General features: G+C 40.4%; 1 protein-coding gene across 1 annotated transcript; it reads right to left on the minus strand.

Moving 5' to 3' along the window:
- Positions 1–7,835: 7,835 nt before the first annotated feature.
- LOC101556764 (casein kinase II subunit alpha-like) lies at positions 7,836–9,026 on the minus strand. The gene has a single exon (XM_012935636.1). The coding sequence runs from the start codon at positions 9,024–9,026 to the stop codon at positions 7,836–7,838; it is 1,191 nt and encodes a 396-aa protein (XP_012791090.1).
- Between the last annotated feature and the right edge of the window lie 9,988 nt (positions 9,027–19,014).

Raw genomic sequence — 19,014 nt, forward strand, 5'->3', positions numbered from 1 at the left:
GATGGAGCAAGTGGTAAAGAGGAAAAAGTAACCCAGAGAAAAGAACCTTTCATTGCACCCTACAGACTCATTTGAGAGATCAAAGGATGACATGTGTTTGTGGAAGGGGTCTCCCCTGAATGTTTTGAACCCTTATCCCTTTTCATGGGCTGGAGTGATAGCACAGCGGTAGGGCGTTCGCCTTTCACACAGCTGACCCGTGTTCGATTCCTCCGCCCCTCTCGGAGAGCCTGGCAAGCTACCAAGAGTATCGCGCCCGCACGGCAGAGCCTGGCAAGCTACCCGTGACGTATTGGATATGCCAAAAACAGTAACAATACGTCTCACATTGAGAGACGTTACTGGTGCCTGCTCGAACAAATTGATGAACAACGGGATGACAGTGATCCCTTAATAAGACACTCTATTAATTCAGTGTGGAACAGACACTTACAATGCCTATGCATTCTAACTGATTCCATACTGGAGTCTATGATTTTTCTCACAGGACTCCTCTTTCATACAGGTCAATCCACAAGTGTTATTCAACCCATAGAACTTTCTCCGGGTGTCTCTAAAAACTCCCTTTCGATTTGCCTCCCCCACAGAGTCAAAAGTCATCATTTTGTAATACATCTTGGCCTCAATATCCACTGGGCAGTGGGTAAGTCTGACTCACAAGTGGAACTGATTCTTCAATTGTAATAGTCTCTTCCAATTCTTATAATTTTGCAAACAAGAAAGAAAATCGCTTAAGCTTCCTCATTTGGGGCTTCTTTTGATTTAAAAGCACCCTGTAAATCACAAAGCCTTGGAAGACCCAGGCAAATGCAGATCATCCCTTGCATGTGCCCATCTTTAAAGGATAAACCTTGCATAGGTACATATTTATGGGAAAACACTGGAATGGTAAACCTTGAAGGACAAATATTGGAACTTATCAGATGAGGCAGACATCTCCAACAACACAAGTCTACTCAGATAAAGTGACTACATATGATTTCATGCCCCTTCCCTCTGCCCTCCACCAGGTCTCAGGTCTTGGGCCCAGGATGTTCTTCTCATGGGCGAGCATAGTCCTTCCTCACCCCAGCCCCAGCATGGCTGCCTGTGGCCCTTAGGAGAACTATTTAAAATTAAATGCTGATCCATAGGGACCTTTCCTGGAATTTCAGGAGGTTTGGGGTAGGGGCACCCCAACGTCTTAATTCTTTCATTTAACTTTATTTAAGCTCTTGTGCTGCCAGAGCTTCAGAAGGGTAAAGGGAATGCTCTACCACAGGCTGCCTCCCCAGCCCTGGAAAATTTGTGTGCTTCATTCAGTCCCCAATAAAGTCTTTGTTGTTTGTTTTTGTTTGGGGCTGGTCAGGGAGGATATGGGCCCAGAGCTGGGGGATTACATGATGCCAGGGATGGAACTGGGGACTCCTGCATGCAGAGCCCCTGCCCCAGCTTCTGGAGCCAGCTCCCTGGCCCTGCCCAGGATCTGTCTGCTCAGGAGTCTGTGAGGGAGCCTGGGCAGGTGATCATTTAAGAATCTCACAATCACAGCCCCTCTGCATGACAGATGCCTGTCCCTGCTGCCACCATCCCTTCGGACTCCCCTGCAGAGTGGAAATGGGCTTGCTGTCTGTGGACGCTTCTGTCCTGAAAGGATCCTGTGGGAACACAGCCCAGTGGTAATGCCTTTAGCCGAAAACATCTGTCTCATCCCACGCTTCTGGCCAGGCCATTCAGTGACCACAGATGCAGCTGTGGAGGCGGGAGCCCCAGTTTGGGGTGGGGGCTCCTTCTGTGCTCTCTGAGGTTCTGCCTCACAGCCCCCCACTACCCTTCTCAGCTTTCCTTTCTCAGCTCTGATGCTTGTAGGGTCGTTTTTGTGAAATGTCTTGATTATAGGTTATACCAGTCCAGTCAGTATACAGACTGGAGTTATAGTACAGCGGGTAAGGCGTTTGCCTTGCACACGGCGGACCCCGGTTCCATTCCTCTGTCCCTCTCAGAGAGCCCCGGCAAGCTACCGGAGTGTCCCGCCCACACAGCAGAGCCTGGCAAGCTACCTGTGGCAAATTCGATATGACAAAAACAGTAACAAGTCTTCACAATGGAGACATTACTGGTGACTGCTTGAGCAAATCGATGAACAACAGGATGACAGTGCTACAGACAGTGCCCCTTCCCCTATACCTTCATGTCATATTTAAGTACTTACCTAGAGAGGCAACAAAGTACTGAGGCTGTGGTCTCAGGTGGATATGTCTTACCTCTGTCTCCTGGGTTGTTTCAGCACCAAATGCCAGAATGGATAGGAGAACAAGCAGGCAGGCAGTGGAATTAAATTCCACAGAGATGGGTGAAGAAATGAAAGTTATACTTCTACAATAGACAGAGAGGCACAAAAGAGAACAGAGATATCTGGCCACAGTAAGGCAAAAGCAGACCTACATTTATATTACAGACTGTACAGATTAGTTCGTAGAGAACAAAGAAAAGCATTAGGAACTATAAAAGAAACTTGGTTTCTTCTAGCAAGATTCTTGCCCCCCACCCATGATGGTTGACACAAAGTTGGAGCAGAAAGACTGCTATGTCTGCAGGGTTGAAACAGCTCATTCTACAGGATGTTCTCAGTGCACACTAGGAATTGAGAGAGGGTTATCTAAAAGGGAGGCTCACATGATGTTCCAGTTGCCCAGAAGACACTGGGTGAGAGTTATCTCAAAAGGGAGTCACACAATGTTACAGTTGCCCACTGGGCACTGAATGAGGGTTATCTGAAGCAGGAATTCCACAGAACACTCTAGTTGCAATGTTTCTGCAATGAACCATGAGAATCTGCCTTACAAAGCTTCTTTTCTAAATTTACTTGAACTCTTATGATTTCAGCTTGAATACTTGCTGTAACAAACTGTTTTTTCTTCGATTCAACCTTTATTTATGCAAAAACATGTGCAAGTCTTATATAATCATTCTCTCTCTTCATTTCCCATTCCCTTTCTTTAAGTATCCAGCCACACAAAGCATGGTCTTTAGAGTTAAAACCGATATCCTTACACTTCTTAAGCCATGTCCACTTTGTAAAGTGACATAAATCCTAGTTAAAACATGAATTGTGATAAATACCCAGTTAGCCCATTGTAAGAGCAGAAATCAAATATGGGAAGGGCACAGAATGACACCTTACTCATAGAAATCAGTAATAAATATGTGATAAAAATTATTATGCAAAAAATGCACTGCCCACACATTCTAGTTCCAGAACTGTTCATGGATAGATTCAAATGAATTGTTTCAAATGATTTACCAAGGCCACATTCTTTTCTCTCTCGTCCACTCTCTCTCTCACTACAAAATTTTGCTCAGTACAGTGATTGCATTATTATTTGTTTTTCAAAGTCTTTGACGATTTATGCAAAACTGTCACAAAAGATTTTTCATTCCTTACTATTTATGGATGAAATAGAGGTATTTGTGTTTCTGCTTCCTGAGTATTCGTTCTTACAACCTTCCTATATATTTCATCAGAATATAATGCTGCTTAAATTTCTTGGTCAGAATGAGTTTGAATCTAATTTAACACTGAGTCTAACTTTAATGGTTATTTACTTGGCATCAATAACTTTCCTCTGTAGACTGAAAGGAGATATGACCCAGCAGAGTTCAGATTGTGGGTGACAGCAGTAACCCCTGAATTACTACTGCTTTAATTAACTTAAAGATTAACTTAGATTAAAAAAAATCAACAGACCGGCCCGAGTGATAGTACAGTGGGCAGGGTTCTTGCCTCGCACGCAGCCAACCCAGGTCCATTTCCCGACATCCCATATGGCCTCCTAAGTCAGGAATATATTCCTGAGGTGCAGAGTCAGGAGTAATCCCTGAGCACAACTGGGTATGGCTCCCAAACAAAAATAAAACAAAAAATTAATAATCAGGAGAACTTAGCATTGTTTCTAGTCCTAATAAGTAGCAGCAGTGGCTCTTTCCTTATTATGCTGGTTAGTTTTACTATGCTTTGTGCAAAGATGCTGACTGTGCTGACATGTACAGAGATCTGGAGTTATTGGGCAAATATGTGGTAACTCCAGAATGAGAGACTGCAGATGGAAGTGCTGTAGAAAAAGCTAGAAAGGCTTCTAAACCAAAGAACTACTCATTCAAAACCATCAAGCAGAATAAAAATAACCTCAATGTCTCCAAAGCACATATATAAGTTTTAGCTGACTTCGTATTTCAAAAGATTATGGGTTGATTTGAGAGTGTAGTATGCGGAGGTATTTCTCTCTACTCCCCACTGTAATGACTATAGCTGTCAGCTGTGGGAATTTCACCTCAGGAGCCCCCTCTCATAATCTGGATGCTTCCCTGCCTTTCTTTCCTTTCTTTGTCTTCCTTTAAATAAAATCATTTCTGGATTGAATCATTAAAAAAAGAAGTGAACTACTTTTTCCTTCTGTGTTCTCTGCCGGTGAATCTCTTGAATTATTAGATTTAGGATCGGTATGTCAGATTTCAAAGTGGCCTTGTACCAGTACGTGGGAGATAGCCAGCTCTGTCCTCCCTGGCCGAATTCCAGTTCACTAATGGGAGAGTGAGACAAATAAAAAGACTGTGTAGACAAGTTAAGAATAATGACACAGTAATTAACATCAGTGCTGAGGTCAAGGAGAGTGAGGACTGGAAATTCCCAGAGCAGATTTTGATGCCAAAGGTAAGCCCAGCTGTGGGACATGTTGCAGGGCACCCAAACAGGATGAGAAGTAGGCTACTCCTCCCCTGAAACTCCCCTTTTGGTGTCCCTGCAATGATCTCCTTCCCCTTCAGTAAATGTGAGCTAGTAAAACAATGCCAGGGGATGGTTGAGTGACCTGGGCCCCAGCCAAAAGGAATTAACATCCTGTTTTACCTTTTTACTTTGTGCAAGTGTGTTCTGAAAGTCCTCCTAAGATGTTTGTTTCTTGCCCATTATAGTGTTAACCCTGCATGCTGCTATCTCTCCAACTCACTCCCAGAGTGCTGGTCTTTCTTGCACCTCCTGTACGTACTCCCTCAGAGGCTGCTTGCCTCCTCTGCCACAGTGTGAAACTAGCAGAGCAAGTAGAGTTACGATGGCTGGCCTCTCCATCAGCCCGGTGACTCCTGCATATTGAGAGTGACACATCAGTACTGGGATCAAACAGAATTCAGGATCTGGAAACAGCTGTTCCACGTTCAAAGCTGCCAAGAAGATAGGATTTCCCCTGACGATGGAGATATTAGGAGATGCCCATTCTGTCTATGAACCTGAGAATATTCCTATTTTAGTTACTGTACCATGTCGATGTGGGCTAGCCTGAATCACTGGCACTTTAGGCCACAACACAAACTAGCTACCTCAAAACCAACCATAGGACAGAAAAAAATCCAAAGATTTTGAAATTGTTTTGATGATAATGGAGCTGATATTTTTATCATACAAAGTGCTGGGCTATCTGACCGGTACCCGTTGGCGAATCAGACTTGGAGAGCCACCACTCTTCCTACAGAATTCCACTATGAATCAGGTGCCCTTAGCCAACTGCACCTGAAACCAGGCATCAGGTTCCTTATGATGGCTCAAGGCCATGAAGCAGAACTGAGCATTATGAAAAAGTTGAATACTAATATTACAACTCTAATAATAACTCCAACATTTTTGGTTTTAAGTATGACCCAAAAACTGAAACAAAAAAGGTACATAGAAAGGTACCAGAACAGCCATTTTACTGGGAAACTTGTTGAAACACACTTTCATAAAGCTTTTAGGCCTGAGTTGTTTTACCAGAAGTTATAGTGAGGCACTCTGATAAGGAATTAGCAGAACTCCTGCAGTTTTCATTGAATACCTCAGCTGGCTATCAGGAAGGGTCAGATGAGGCTCAAGTCTGTGTCAGTGTGTGTATGTGTGCGGGGTAGGGGGGGGCGAGGCGGGGGGACATATTGCGCACCTGGAAAGGAGGCTCTGGCAAGACTAAAGCATGGCAAGGCTAGAATAAAGGTCCAACAAGTATGAGACAAGTGCCCAAAAGACACAAGCCGCTCTGCTATATCACCTCACTGGTCCATAAATTTGGAAGTTTCTATGACCACTGTTGAACGAAAGGCAAGGAAAATGTGTATGGGTTTTCAAATGTAGATTGTTTCTAACATTATTTTTCTGCCCAAGAACATTATACTATCATGACTGCTACCTTACTAAAAAGCAGTGCCCAAATATTTTCTTATGGAAGTCGGATGTGGTTCCTTTTTATCTCTCATTCTTGCATTTTATTTGGTGACTTAAGGAAATATGCAAATTCTATCATTTTCAATATAAATATTTGGGCTCTGCTGGTAAGTGTATCTCAGACAGGGTATGAGAAAATGAAATTTCTCTCAGGCTAAAGAGCTGAGCGATAAATTTCTGACTTGATATGCAGGGGTTTTGTTCATTCAAATATCGTTTCATAAAGCAAATAGTGCCCACTCTCCTCCTCTCCTCCATTAAATGATCAGGTGTGGCGTCCTGACATCACCATGATATGCTGGAGTTTAGTTAGCAGCAATATGAAATCTTTTCCTCCAAGTACCTGGTTTCTTCCATCACAGTAGAAACAAATCTCATTATGATTCCAAGCACATAGCACGATTAATTTCAGATGACTGCAACCAAAATTAATTTGAATATTTTTTATTAAGGCACTCTAATTTACAAAGTTGTTCAGGTTCAAGTTCAGGCAGAGAATATCAACGCCAATCCCATCCTAGAATATTCCTTGATCGTTGGTTTGGTGTTCCTGCAGATATAAGGGATAGAGGGGTGAGGATGGAGGGAGAAAAGATAATTAATCATAAGTTTTAATTAAACTAGCATGCATGTACAAATAAAAATGAAGACTGTGCTTCTGAAATACTTCCCCCTCCCTGGCTAAAGCCTCATTAAGAATAAAAACAAAAGCAATTAATTTTTTAACTTAAAGAGCTGTGATTTACAAAGTTATTGATAGATGAGTTTTAAGCACACAATATTCCAACACCAATCCCATCACCAGTGTCAACTTGCCTCCACCAGTGTTCTCATGCTCCCTCCACCCCACCCTCCACCTGCCACTATGGCAGACACTTTCAAAGTTTAGTGCTTGTAGTTTAGATCTCATGTTTTCAGTGTGGTTGAGTCTGCTTTTTGGATATATAGCTATACCACTCTCCCACATCAGTACACGAGGCCTCCGACCCGTTTGCCAATTAGTTCTCTTTCTCATCTTCTTCCTTCTCTGCATTTCTCTCTGTACTCTGAACCCAGAGAAGTGTACAGGGTGTTCAAGGAATCCCTCTTTATTACATTACATCTCCTTGTAGAGTTATTGTATGTATCACAGAGAAGTGAGGTCATCTTGTGTTTGTCCTTATTATGTGGCTTACTTCACAAAACATGGTATCTTCCAGTTCCAACCAGGTTGTGGCAAACTGCATGAAAATCAAGCAATCTGCAGCAAAATGGATGGAACCAAAGGATGTAAATCTAAGTGAAGTCAAGCAGAAGGAAAGAGATAGATACAGAATAATTTCTCTTATGCATGGGACTGGAAGATACATAAGGTAGCAACATGGGACAAGGCAACACAACTGGAAAACTGATCTACATGATTAAGTTGGTTTAGGGTTTGAAATGGAGGGGTGTTGAGGTACATGGCCCAGGAAGAGAGGTAGGTACACTGGTGATGGCAGTGGTGATGGAATTATGTGAATAAAAGGTGCCATCATTAACAGTACTATAAATCACAAAATATCAATGAAAAAAATTTTAAAAGACAGCAAATTTCCTTACTTCTGTCTGAACATAAGGTCACAAGGTGTGATTACTTCTGAGCACGGGCTGAAGATGGAGCAGGTTTCTTAGGGGCTGTGGAAGCACCAACCACTGGTAAACCAGCCCTTTGTCCAGGAAGCGAAGGCATTAGTGCTGAAGAAGTCCCTGGCATAGTGCTGTCACTGGTTGCAGGTATATTGCCTCCTGCTGACCTGCTAGACTCGCCAAGACTTTGAGAAAGCTCCTTCACAAAAGGGGACAAATAGGGGTGTGCCATGGCCTCTCTCGCAGTAAGCCTTAACTGAGGGTCATATTGTAGCAGATTATCCAGTAAATCAAGGGCTTCTGGGCTGACAAGGTGCTTGTTTTCACCGGAGATGAAGTGCTGCCAACGAACACGAGGATGCTTGCCCACGATTATTCGGAGTTGTTTATCTAACTTGATTCTGTATTTTTGAATGTATGCATAAAAACGGTTTGTTCCTAGAATGCTAACTATCTTCAGCAACTGATCATTATTATTGCTACCCGCAAAAAATGGATCCTTGCGAAAGATCATGCTTGCCAGGACACACCCCAAGCTCCACATATCCAAACTATAATCATACATCTCATACTCCACCAGAAGTTCAGGACCTTTGTAGAATCGGGTAACAACTTCAGCACTATACTCTTCACCAGGATTATAAAACTGTGACATTCCCCAGTCGATCAACCATAGCTTTCTTTGTTTGTGATCAATCATGATATTTTCGGGTTTGAGATCTCGGTGCATAATTCCCATGCTATGACAGTAATCCAAAGCTTTCAGAATCTGATAGGTGTAAAACCGTATTTCATAGTCTGTTAATATCTGGTGCAATTCCTTAAATTGAATGTTGTTTATGAATTCAAAAACCAAGGCCAAGGCTTCTGAATCACGGATTTTGACAACTGCTAACAAATTTATGATGTTGGGACCACCTCGCAACATCTCCAAAATCTTTATTTCACGCTTAATTTTCTCCTCCTTAGTTGGTCTGAGTACTTTAATAGCAACCTTTTCACTCGTTAAAATTTTAACAGCTTCAAATACTTCGCTATAGCCCCCTCGACCTATTACTTTACCTATTTTGTAGTCACGTATATTTCCCCATTTCACCACATATGACTCATGATCCCAAAATTCTGGGGGTTGACGTGTATTAACATCTGCATAAACTCTAGCCCTACTTGGCAAGGGTGGGGACAAGTTAGACATATTGGTAAACAAAGATAAAGATGATGGTTGGAGATCTGGTAATCAGTGTTTAGGATCACTTTATATCTTGCTTCAGTCTTGTTTCCTTCAGGCTTGTTATGCCCTGTAAAGAAAAACATCAGATCAGCAACTCTTTAATATCTGATTTGTTTGCACAATATTAGTCTACTCTATTACTGTATGTGCCAAATATTTATGAGGTAGTATTCAATTCCTGACAGTAACTTGTGGCCTGTGGAGTATTGTTGGATGGGACCCTCTCTGTGGTAGAAGTTACAGCGGAGGCTGCTGCTCTCCCATCTTCTCCACAATGTGGCTGCCTCAGAAGAAAAGGAGATACTGCTTAGCCACCAGCACCCAGGTATCAATTTGAGGTTGGCACTTTTGTTCCACCTGTACTTTAAATAGTGTCCACAGATTATCTGGGGGAAAGAACAACATACTATTAATATTCTTGAAAGATACTAAGAAATTCAATCAGATTTAGATATGTTCATTGAACTCATGTTCCAATGCTTGCTACTATAGGCTATATATTACTTTTGCTTTATGTGTCTCAGATTCCTTGTATCACTTATATCACTTGTCATCCCGTTGTTCATCAATTTGCTCGATCGGGCACCAGTAACGTCTCCATTTGTCCTTGTTGCGTGCTAGTGTAGCCCAGTGGCGTCTGCTCGCTCCAGGAACACGAAGAACCTCAAACCGTTCATTCAGGCTCTTGATAAAGAAGTCAAGTTTTTTGAAAAAACTTCCAGGCTAGAGTGCAGTACCCCGTAAAGCTCTCATTTATACTTGAGGGAGGGTTAACAACCTTTTCAGACAAACAAGAGCTGGAAGAATCTGCGACAACTAAACCAATCCCGCAATAATTACTGAAAGGCCACTTAAACTCCTGAAAAAACACATGAATCACACAAACAATGTACACACAAATGACAATACAGTCCTATATGAATAATCTCTCCGAATGTCAATGAACTAAATTCCCCTATAAAAAGGCATTGAGTAGCAGAATTGATCAGGAAAGAAAATCCATTCATTTGCTGCCTTATAACAAATACACCTAAACTCACAGGATAAATACAGACTTAGAGTGAAAGAATGAAAAACAATTGCACAAGCCAATGTAAGACAAAAAATAGCTGGGGAAGCCATCCTTACATCAGACCAAATTCCATTCAATATATAGAATGTAATTAGAGACAACGATGGACACTACTTATTGGTCAAGGGACCAATACATCAAGAAATATTGTCATCAATATTTATGCACCAAATAAAGCCTCAGAAAAGTTCATAAAGCTTCTGCTCACAAACCTAAAGAAACACATGAGCAGAAACAGAATAGTAATAGGATACTTCAATACACCACTTTTTCCACTAGACAGATCAAATAGACAGGATATCAGTAAGGAGACAAGAGCCCTAAATGAGGACAAGAATGAACTAGGAATGTTGGTCATATACAGGGTTCTACACCCCTCCAAACAAGAATACATATTCTTCTCTAATGCACACAGAATATTCTCAAAGATAGACCACATACTAGGGCACAATTTTAAATTTAACATACATAAATTTACAAACACAGAAATAATGTACAAACTACCTTCTCAGAACACAACCAGAACCTTTGGGATACAGCAAGTGCTCTGTTAAGGGAGGAATTCATAGCAATGCAGCCCTACATTGAAAAAGAAGAAAAAGCCCAAATCAACAACCTAAACACACAACTCAAAGATGTGGATAAGGAACAACAAATAAATTCAAAAAAGAAGCAGAAGAAGGGAAATAATAAAAACTAGAGCAGACATCAAAAACATAGAAACCAAAAAAGCAATTCAAAAGAATCAATGAAACCTGGAGCTGGTTATTAAAAATGAACAAAATAAATAAACCTTTAGCTAGACACAATGAGGAAAAAAGAGAAAATGTTCAAACAGATTGGATCAGAGATGAAATGAGAGAAATTACAGAGGATCATTCAGAAATTCAAAATATAATGAATTTACTATTTACTTTATGCTCTTAAGCTGGAGAACTAGAAGGAATGGATAGATTCTTAGAGTTAAGTTATTTCCCAAAGCTGAATGAGGAGGAAGAAGAAAGCCTAAATTGGCCAAATTACAAGTAAGGAAATTGAAACAGTAATTAAGAATCACCCCAAGAACAAAATTCCTGGCCCAGATAGGTTCACTGGTGAGTAAATCAAAGAATATTTACTGCCTATATTCCTTAAGCTCTTCCAATATATATAAAAGACATGGAATCTTAACATGCTCTAAGAAGCTAACATTACACTAACACTCAAAGCAGACAGAGACACTTCCGGAAAAAAAATTCAGACCAATCTCCCTGATGAATATCAAGAGGGAGATTGGTCTGAATATCAAAATCCTTAACAAAATCTTAGCTAACTGAATCCAAAAACATATAAAAAATCATACACCCTGATCAAGTGTGAGTCATCCCGGGGATGCAAGGATAATTCAACATACACAGATCAATGAAAATAACACACATTAATAAAAGGAAAGATAAAAATCATATGATCATATCAATTGATATAGAGAAAGCCTGTGATAAAATCCAACATCCAATCATGATAAAAACCCTTAACAAAATAGGGGTGGAAACTTCCTCAAGATAATAATGGCCAAGAGCTGCACAGGACCAGGGACCCCAGGCTGGAGAAAACCCCCAATTCGAGTTCAAGCTGTAACAACCTAATACCTCCAATTACAGGTGAGGCATAGTGGGAGTGGTTTCTGGAGACCAGGACACTAACTCAGCTTCGAGTTAATCTCCTCTTCCATATCCCATAAGAAACACAAATTATTCTCCTTTTCCCCATCCCGATGGGACTCTGAGATGACGCCAAATCCAGCCATCATCTACTATTTAAGCTGTCCTATTCAAGGTCAGGGGAATGAGGCCCATCATTGCTACTTTATTTTGGCATATTGAATATGCCACAGGTAGCTTGCCAGGCTCTGCCGTGCGAGATTCTGCATTGCTCTCTTTGTTTTATAGTCTCTGGATCTTGGCTGTTGATGAGATTACATGGTGCCAGAGGCAGTTTGTGGGCGTGACTGCCAAGCTACTGGAAAACTGGGGATCTGGGTGGAGGAGGCCCAGTTCTGATCAGAGCAGGCTTGGAGATCTCAGCCACGGGTCCTGCATACCTGGGTTGCTCTGCCGGTTCCTTCATGCGGGAGGCTTGTCCAAGTGTGTGGAGAGTGGCCTTGAACATGGCTGTGGTTGGGTTCTGGAGGTTTTGGCTGCCAGGGTTCTGCATGGGGCGGGGAGGGAGACTCAACCTGCCCCCCTCCGAGGGACCCCGGTGGAAGACAGCCAGGTGCAGGGGTAGGAGATTCTGCCATGGTGGGGGTTATAGTGAAAAAACTATATATATATATATACACACATATATATATATATAGTGAAGTAAATGCCTCACCAAGAATACTTTATCCAGCTTTATCCAGCTAGATTCATATATCTAATGGAAAAAACACAAAGTTTCACAAACAACAACTCATAGACTCAAAACCATGGTTACAAGAAAAACCTAATGGGCTACTTTTTGAATTTCAGAAACTACAGAAATTCAAAGAATAATCAGAGACTACTTTGAGAGTCTTTGTGTCATAAAACAACATCAAAGAAATTGATAAATTCCTGGATTCCTACAGCCTCCAAAGGCTGAACCAAGAGGACTTGGAATATCTGAACAGACTTATCACTATCAATGAAATTTAAATGGTAATCAAAAGTCTCACCCAAAACAAAAGCATTGCCCAGATGAATTCACTAGTGAATTCTTCCAAATTTTTAAAGAGGGGGCATACTCCCAATCCTTTTCAAGCTTTTCCAGGAAACTGAAGAATCAGAAACACTTCCAAGCACTTTCTATGAGGCACATATCAACCTAATACCAAAAGAAGACAGAGACACCACAAAGAAAGAATTACAGGCCAATATCCCTGATGAACAGATACAAAGATGCTAAAAAATCCTAGCAAACAGAATCCAGTGACTCATCAAAAAGATGAGACCAAGTAGGATTCATCTCTGGGGTGCAAGGATGATATAATACTCACAAGTCAATCAACATAACACAATATATTAATAAAAGAAAATGAAAAACCACAAAATCCTATCAATAGATGTAGTGAAAGCATGTATTTGACAAGATCCAGCAGCCGTTCATACTAAATAAAACTCTCAACAAAATGGGAGTTGAAGGAGCTATCCTCAGTAGAGTCAAACTATCTACCACAAGCCCACAGCAAACATTACTCTTAATGTAGAAAAGCTAAAAGCCTTCCCTCTAAGATTGAGGACAAGAAAGGTTGCTCACGTTCACCACTTCTATTCAATATAGTCCTAGAAGTACTTACCACAGAGTTAGGAAAGAAAAAAAGATATTGAGGGCATCCAGATAGGAAAGGAAGAGGTCAAGTTATCACTATTTGCAGATGACATGATATGATACTTAGAAAATCCTAAAGATCACAAAAAAAGCTCCTAGAAACAATAGGTTTGTATAGTAAAGTGGCAGACTAAAAAAATCAATATCCAAATGTACATAGCTCTCCTATATACAAATAATGAAAAACAAGAAAGAGATCTTATAAAAACAATCCCGTTCACAATAGTGTCTCAGAAAATCAAGTACCTTGGAATCAGCTGAACTAAAGAGGTGAATGACCTGTACAAATAAAACTACTTCAAGAGATAAAAGAAGGCACAAGGAAATGGAGATGTACTCCCTGATCATGGATCAGGAGGATTAATATAATAAAAATGGAATTAGTCCCCAAAGCATAATACAGATTCAATGCAATCCCTGTAAAGATACCCATGAAAATTTTCAAAGAAATGTACAAAATCAAAACAAAACAAAATCCTGAAATCCCCAGGAGTGTCAGAAGTGAGTCCAAACCCCAAGTAGGCACTGAAGGGATCCACCACTCCCTGTAAAGTGGGCGCCTTGGCCTCCCTTTCCCAGCTCTTTGGACTCACAGGTCAGCTTCCGTTACCTAAATCTGAAGAGGACATCCTGGCTATCCCAATCACATTAGGCCAATAGTCCACTAGCCTATTCTAATCAGAATACTCTCCAAACCACCAAAATAATAGTGAACACACATAATTAACAATCCCAATGAAAAAGAACACAACCCCTGAAGCTACATTACTGGCCCCACATAAGCCACAGAGGAGCACTAAACAGGTAGTATTCTTTAAAAAAAAAATTATGAATCACTGTGAGACAGTTACAAGCTTTAATTTTGGGTTACAATCACACAATTATCAAACACCCATCCCTCCACTAGTGCAAATTCCCCACCACCAATAGAGGTAGTATTCTTAAAGAGGAAAAAAGAGAACACCATCGACCGAGCCCATCTAGAATCCTCCCTTGCAACAAGAGGTGGTCACTGATAGTGAACTGAAGGGACCCACCTCCATACTACCACAACAACATGAAGAAACAGCGCAAATCTCACCCAGGAGTAGTGGATGAAGAGCCCTAAAGCCTCATCAGGAAATTACCACAAATATAATCTCTCAGACAAAGAATTCAGAGAAGAAATGTCTAAGATGTTCAACAAACTCAAAGAAACGGTGGAACAGACATCTATAAGTTAAAGGACAACATGAAACAGCGGAACAGACAGCCAAGAAAATATAGGAAGAAATGAGAGCAGAAATAAGAAAGCTATAACAGAAGTATCACTAATAAAGGATTCAGTAGATAAAAAACTCAGTGGGTGCTCTCAACAGTAAAATGAGTACAGCTGAAGACAGAATCAGTGAGTTTGAAGATGAGCTGCTGAAAACATACAGGGAACAACATACAATGGGAAGAGACAACAAAATAGCTCTAGGCAAGTCAGAGACCAAGGGGATGAACTCTGGAGGAACAGCATAAGAATCATCAGAGTACCAGATGGACAGGGAGGCAACCCCAATGAAAAAGCAATAGTTAAAGATATCATTGCCGAGACACTCCCAGAGCTGGAGAATGCAGGCATATAGATCCAAGGAACCCAAAGGGTACCAGCTAAAAGAGACCTTAATAAAGACTCCAAAACATATCATAATCAGAATGATGGATACTACGGATAGAGACACAATACTGCAAGCAGCAATGTCAAAGAAGGAAATCCCATATAAAGGAGCACCCCTTAGATTTACAGCAGACTTATCAGAGGAAACTTTCCGAGCCTGAAGACAACGGTGGGATATAGTGAAAAAGCTCAATGAAATGAACACCTCACCAAGAATACTTTATCTGGCTAAACTCTCACTCAAACTCAAAGGAATGATAAACTCTTTCTTGGATAAACAACAAATCAGGAACTAAATAGACTCAAAACCAAGCTTAGAAGAAGGACGAAAGGGGCGACTGTAAGAAAAACCCCTACAAACACAACAAACCTCTACAAAAAGATGGCACAAAACCCCATGACAATAATCTCTCTCAATGTCAATGGTCTAAATGTACCAATTAAGAGACAGAGTGGGAAAATGGATTAAAAAATTCAACCCAACATTCTGCTGCCTACAAGAAACACATCTAAACAGTCAGAGCAAACACAGACAAAGTCAAAGGATAGAAAACAATCCTTCAAGCAAAAAACTTCCTCAAAAAAGCCTCGGGGACAATACAAGTATCCGAAAACATCGATTTCAGGCTGAAAAAATATTAGACAGGACAGTGAAGGCCACATTTTAATAATCAGGGGATATATACAACAGGAAAAAAATCACACTCCTAAACACATATGCATCCAATGAAGGACCAGCTAAATACTTAAAACAACTGTTAACAGATTCCAAGGAGGACATTGGTAGCAACACAATAGTAGTTAGAGACTTCAACACCGCCCTATCACCGCTTGATAGATCAACCAGACTAAAACTCAACAAGGAAGTACTAGCTTTGAACAAATACATGGAAGAGAGAGGACTAATAGATGTATACAGAGACTTTCACCCCCCAAAAATTGAATACACATTCTTTTCCAATGCACATGGAACATTCTCCAAAATAGACCATGTGCTGGGCCACAAAACATACCTCAATAGAATCAGAAGACAGAAATTGTATCAACTGTTTTTTCAGACCACGATGTACTGAAGATAGAAGTTAATCACACAGAAACAGAGAATCAAATAAAAAACCTAAAAATTAAACAACTCAATGTTGATCAATGAGTGGGTCAGAGAGGAAATCAAGGAATAAATCAAAAGATACCTGGAAACAAATGAGAATGAAGACATGAGCTACCAGAACTTGTGGGATGCATCTAAAGCAGTGTTGAGGGGGAAATATATAGCTCTGCAAGCATTTCTCAGGAAGGAAGAAAGGGTCCACATAAATAACCTGACTTCACAGCTCAAGATCTTAGAAAAATTCCAACAAAAGGGGTTCAAACCAGGCAGGAGGAAGGAAATAACAAAACTTAGAGCAGAAATTAACAACACAAAAACCCAAAGATTTATCCAAAAGATCAATGAAACCAAGAGCTGGTACTTTGAGAAAAAAAACAAGATTGATAAATCACTAGCAAGACTCATAAAGAAAGAGAGAACCCTAATAAACTGAATCAGAAAGGAAAAGGGGGACATCATATCAGAAACCAAAGAAATTCAAAAGATAATCAGAGATTACTTTGAAAGGCTGTACACTACAAAACAAGAGAACCTAGAAGAAATGGATATATTCCTGGATTCCTATAGCCTCCCAAGGCTGAGCCAAGAAGATCTGGAATACCTGAATAGACCTATTACCATCACATAAATTGAAAACAGTAATTAAATATCTTCCCCAAAACAAAAGCCCAGGTCCAGATGGATTCACTAGCAAATTCTTTCAAATACTTCAAGAGGACCTATTGCCAGTCCTTTTCAAGCTTTTCCAGGAAATTGAAGAAACAGAAACTTTTCCAAACAGTTTCTATGAGGCACATATCACGCTAATACCAAAAGCAAACAGAAACACCACCAAAAAAGAAAATTACAGGCCGATATCCCTGATAAACACGGATATGAAGATCCTCAATAAAATATTAGCAAAAAGAATCCAGTAATTTATCAAAAAGATCATACAACACGACCAAGTGGGATTCATCCGGGGGATGCAAGGATGGTTTAACATTCGCAAGTCAATCAATATCATATCATATCATATCATATCATATCATATCATATCATATCATATCATATCATATCATATCATATCATCATCATCATCCCCATTGATCATCAAATTTCTTGAGCATTCTCCGTTCATCCTACCCCTGAGATTTTAGAAGCCTCTCTTTACTCATCTTTCCCGACGATGTCGCATTGGAGGCTCTTTCAGGATCAGGGGAATGAGACCCAGCACTGTTACTGGTTTTGGCATATGAATACACCATGGGGAGTTTGTGAGGCTCTCCCATGTGGGCAGGAAACTCTCGGTAGCTTGCCAGGTTCTCCCAGAGGGAGAAGTAGGCTATAAAATATCTGGGAGCTTCTGGGAGCTTGGTTTTAAGTCTCTGGATGTTGGCCGTTGGTGGGATTACACGGCGCTGGGGGCAGTCCCTGGGTGTGACCGCCTAGCTACTGGAAAATGGTAAATCTGGGCGGAAGAGGCCCAGGTCCGATCCGAGCAGGCTTGGAGGTCTCAGCCCCTCCAAGGGCTATCATATCATTTATATGATATTGTGAGGTCCCACACACAATATCATATAAATGAAAGATAAAAACCATATAATCATATCAATACATGCAGATAAAGCATTTGACAAGATCCAGCACCTTTTTATGATAAAAACTCTCACCAATATGGGAATTTAAGGAACTTTTCTTAATATAGTTAAAGCCATCTACCACAAGCCTTACGGCAAGCACTATCCTCAATGGAGAAAAATTAAGAGCCTTCCCTCTAAGATCAGGGATAAGACAAATATGCCCACTCTCACCACTACTATTCAATATACTACTGGAAATACTTGCCATAGCAGTTAGACAAGAAGAAGACACTAAGGGCATCCAAATAGGAAAGGAAGAAATCAAACTCCCACTATTTGCAGATGACATGATACTATATATTTAGAGAACCCTAAAGTCTCTACCAAGAAACTCCTAGAAACAGTAAACTTGTATAGTAAAGTCACAATCTATAAATCAATACCCAAAAGTCCATGGCTTTCCTATACGCAAATAATGAGAGAGGAGAAAGTGATACGAAAAAGGCAATCCCGTTCACAATCATGCCTCAGAAAATCCAGTAACTCAGAATCAGCTTAACTAATAAGGTAAAGGACCTGTACAAAGAAAACTACAAAACACTACTTAAAGAAATAAAAGAGAACACGAGGAAATGGAAACACATCCCCTGCTCATGGATTGAGAGAATTAACATTGTCAAAATGGCAATATTCCCCAAAGCATTATATAGATTCAATGCAATTCCTATAAGGGTACCCATGATATTCTTCAAAGAAATTGATCAAACACTCCTGAAATTCATGTGAAACAACAATATCACACGAATAGCTAAAGAAATTCTCGGGGAAAAAATATGGGGGGGCATCACCTGCCCCAACTTTAAACGATACTACAAAGTGGTAATAATTAAAATGGAACAAAAACATTTGTATTGGAACAAAAACAGACCCATAGATCAGTGGAATAGGGTTGAACATCCTTACACATAGCCTCAAATATATAAGCATATAATCTTTGATAAGAGAGCAAGAGATGCAAAGTGGAACAAGGAAAGTCTCTTTAACAAATGGTGCTGGCAAAACTGTATAGCTCCATGCAAAAAAAAGTGGGCTCAGAGTCTACCTAACAATGTGCACAAAAGTAAGATAAAAATGGATTAAATACCTCAACATCAGACCTGAATCCATCAGGTATATTGAAGAAAAGGTTGGCAAAACCTTCTATGACATTGAAGCTAAAGGTATCTTCAAGGATG

The sequence above is a fragment of the Sorex araneus genome, chromosome X, assembly GCF_027595985.1.
Source record: "Sorex araneus isolate mSorAra2 chromosome X, mSorAra2.pri, whole genome shotgun sequence".
Lineage (NCBI taxonomy): Eukaryota > Metazoa > Chordata > Mammalia > Eulipotyphla > Soricidae > Sorex > Sorex araneus.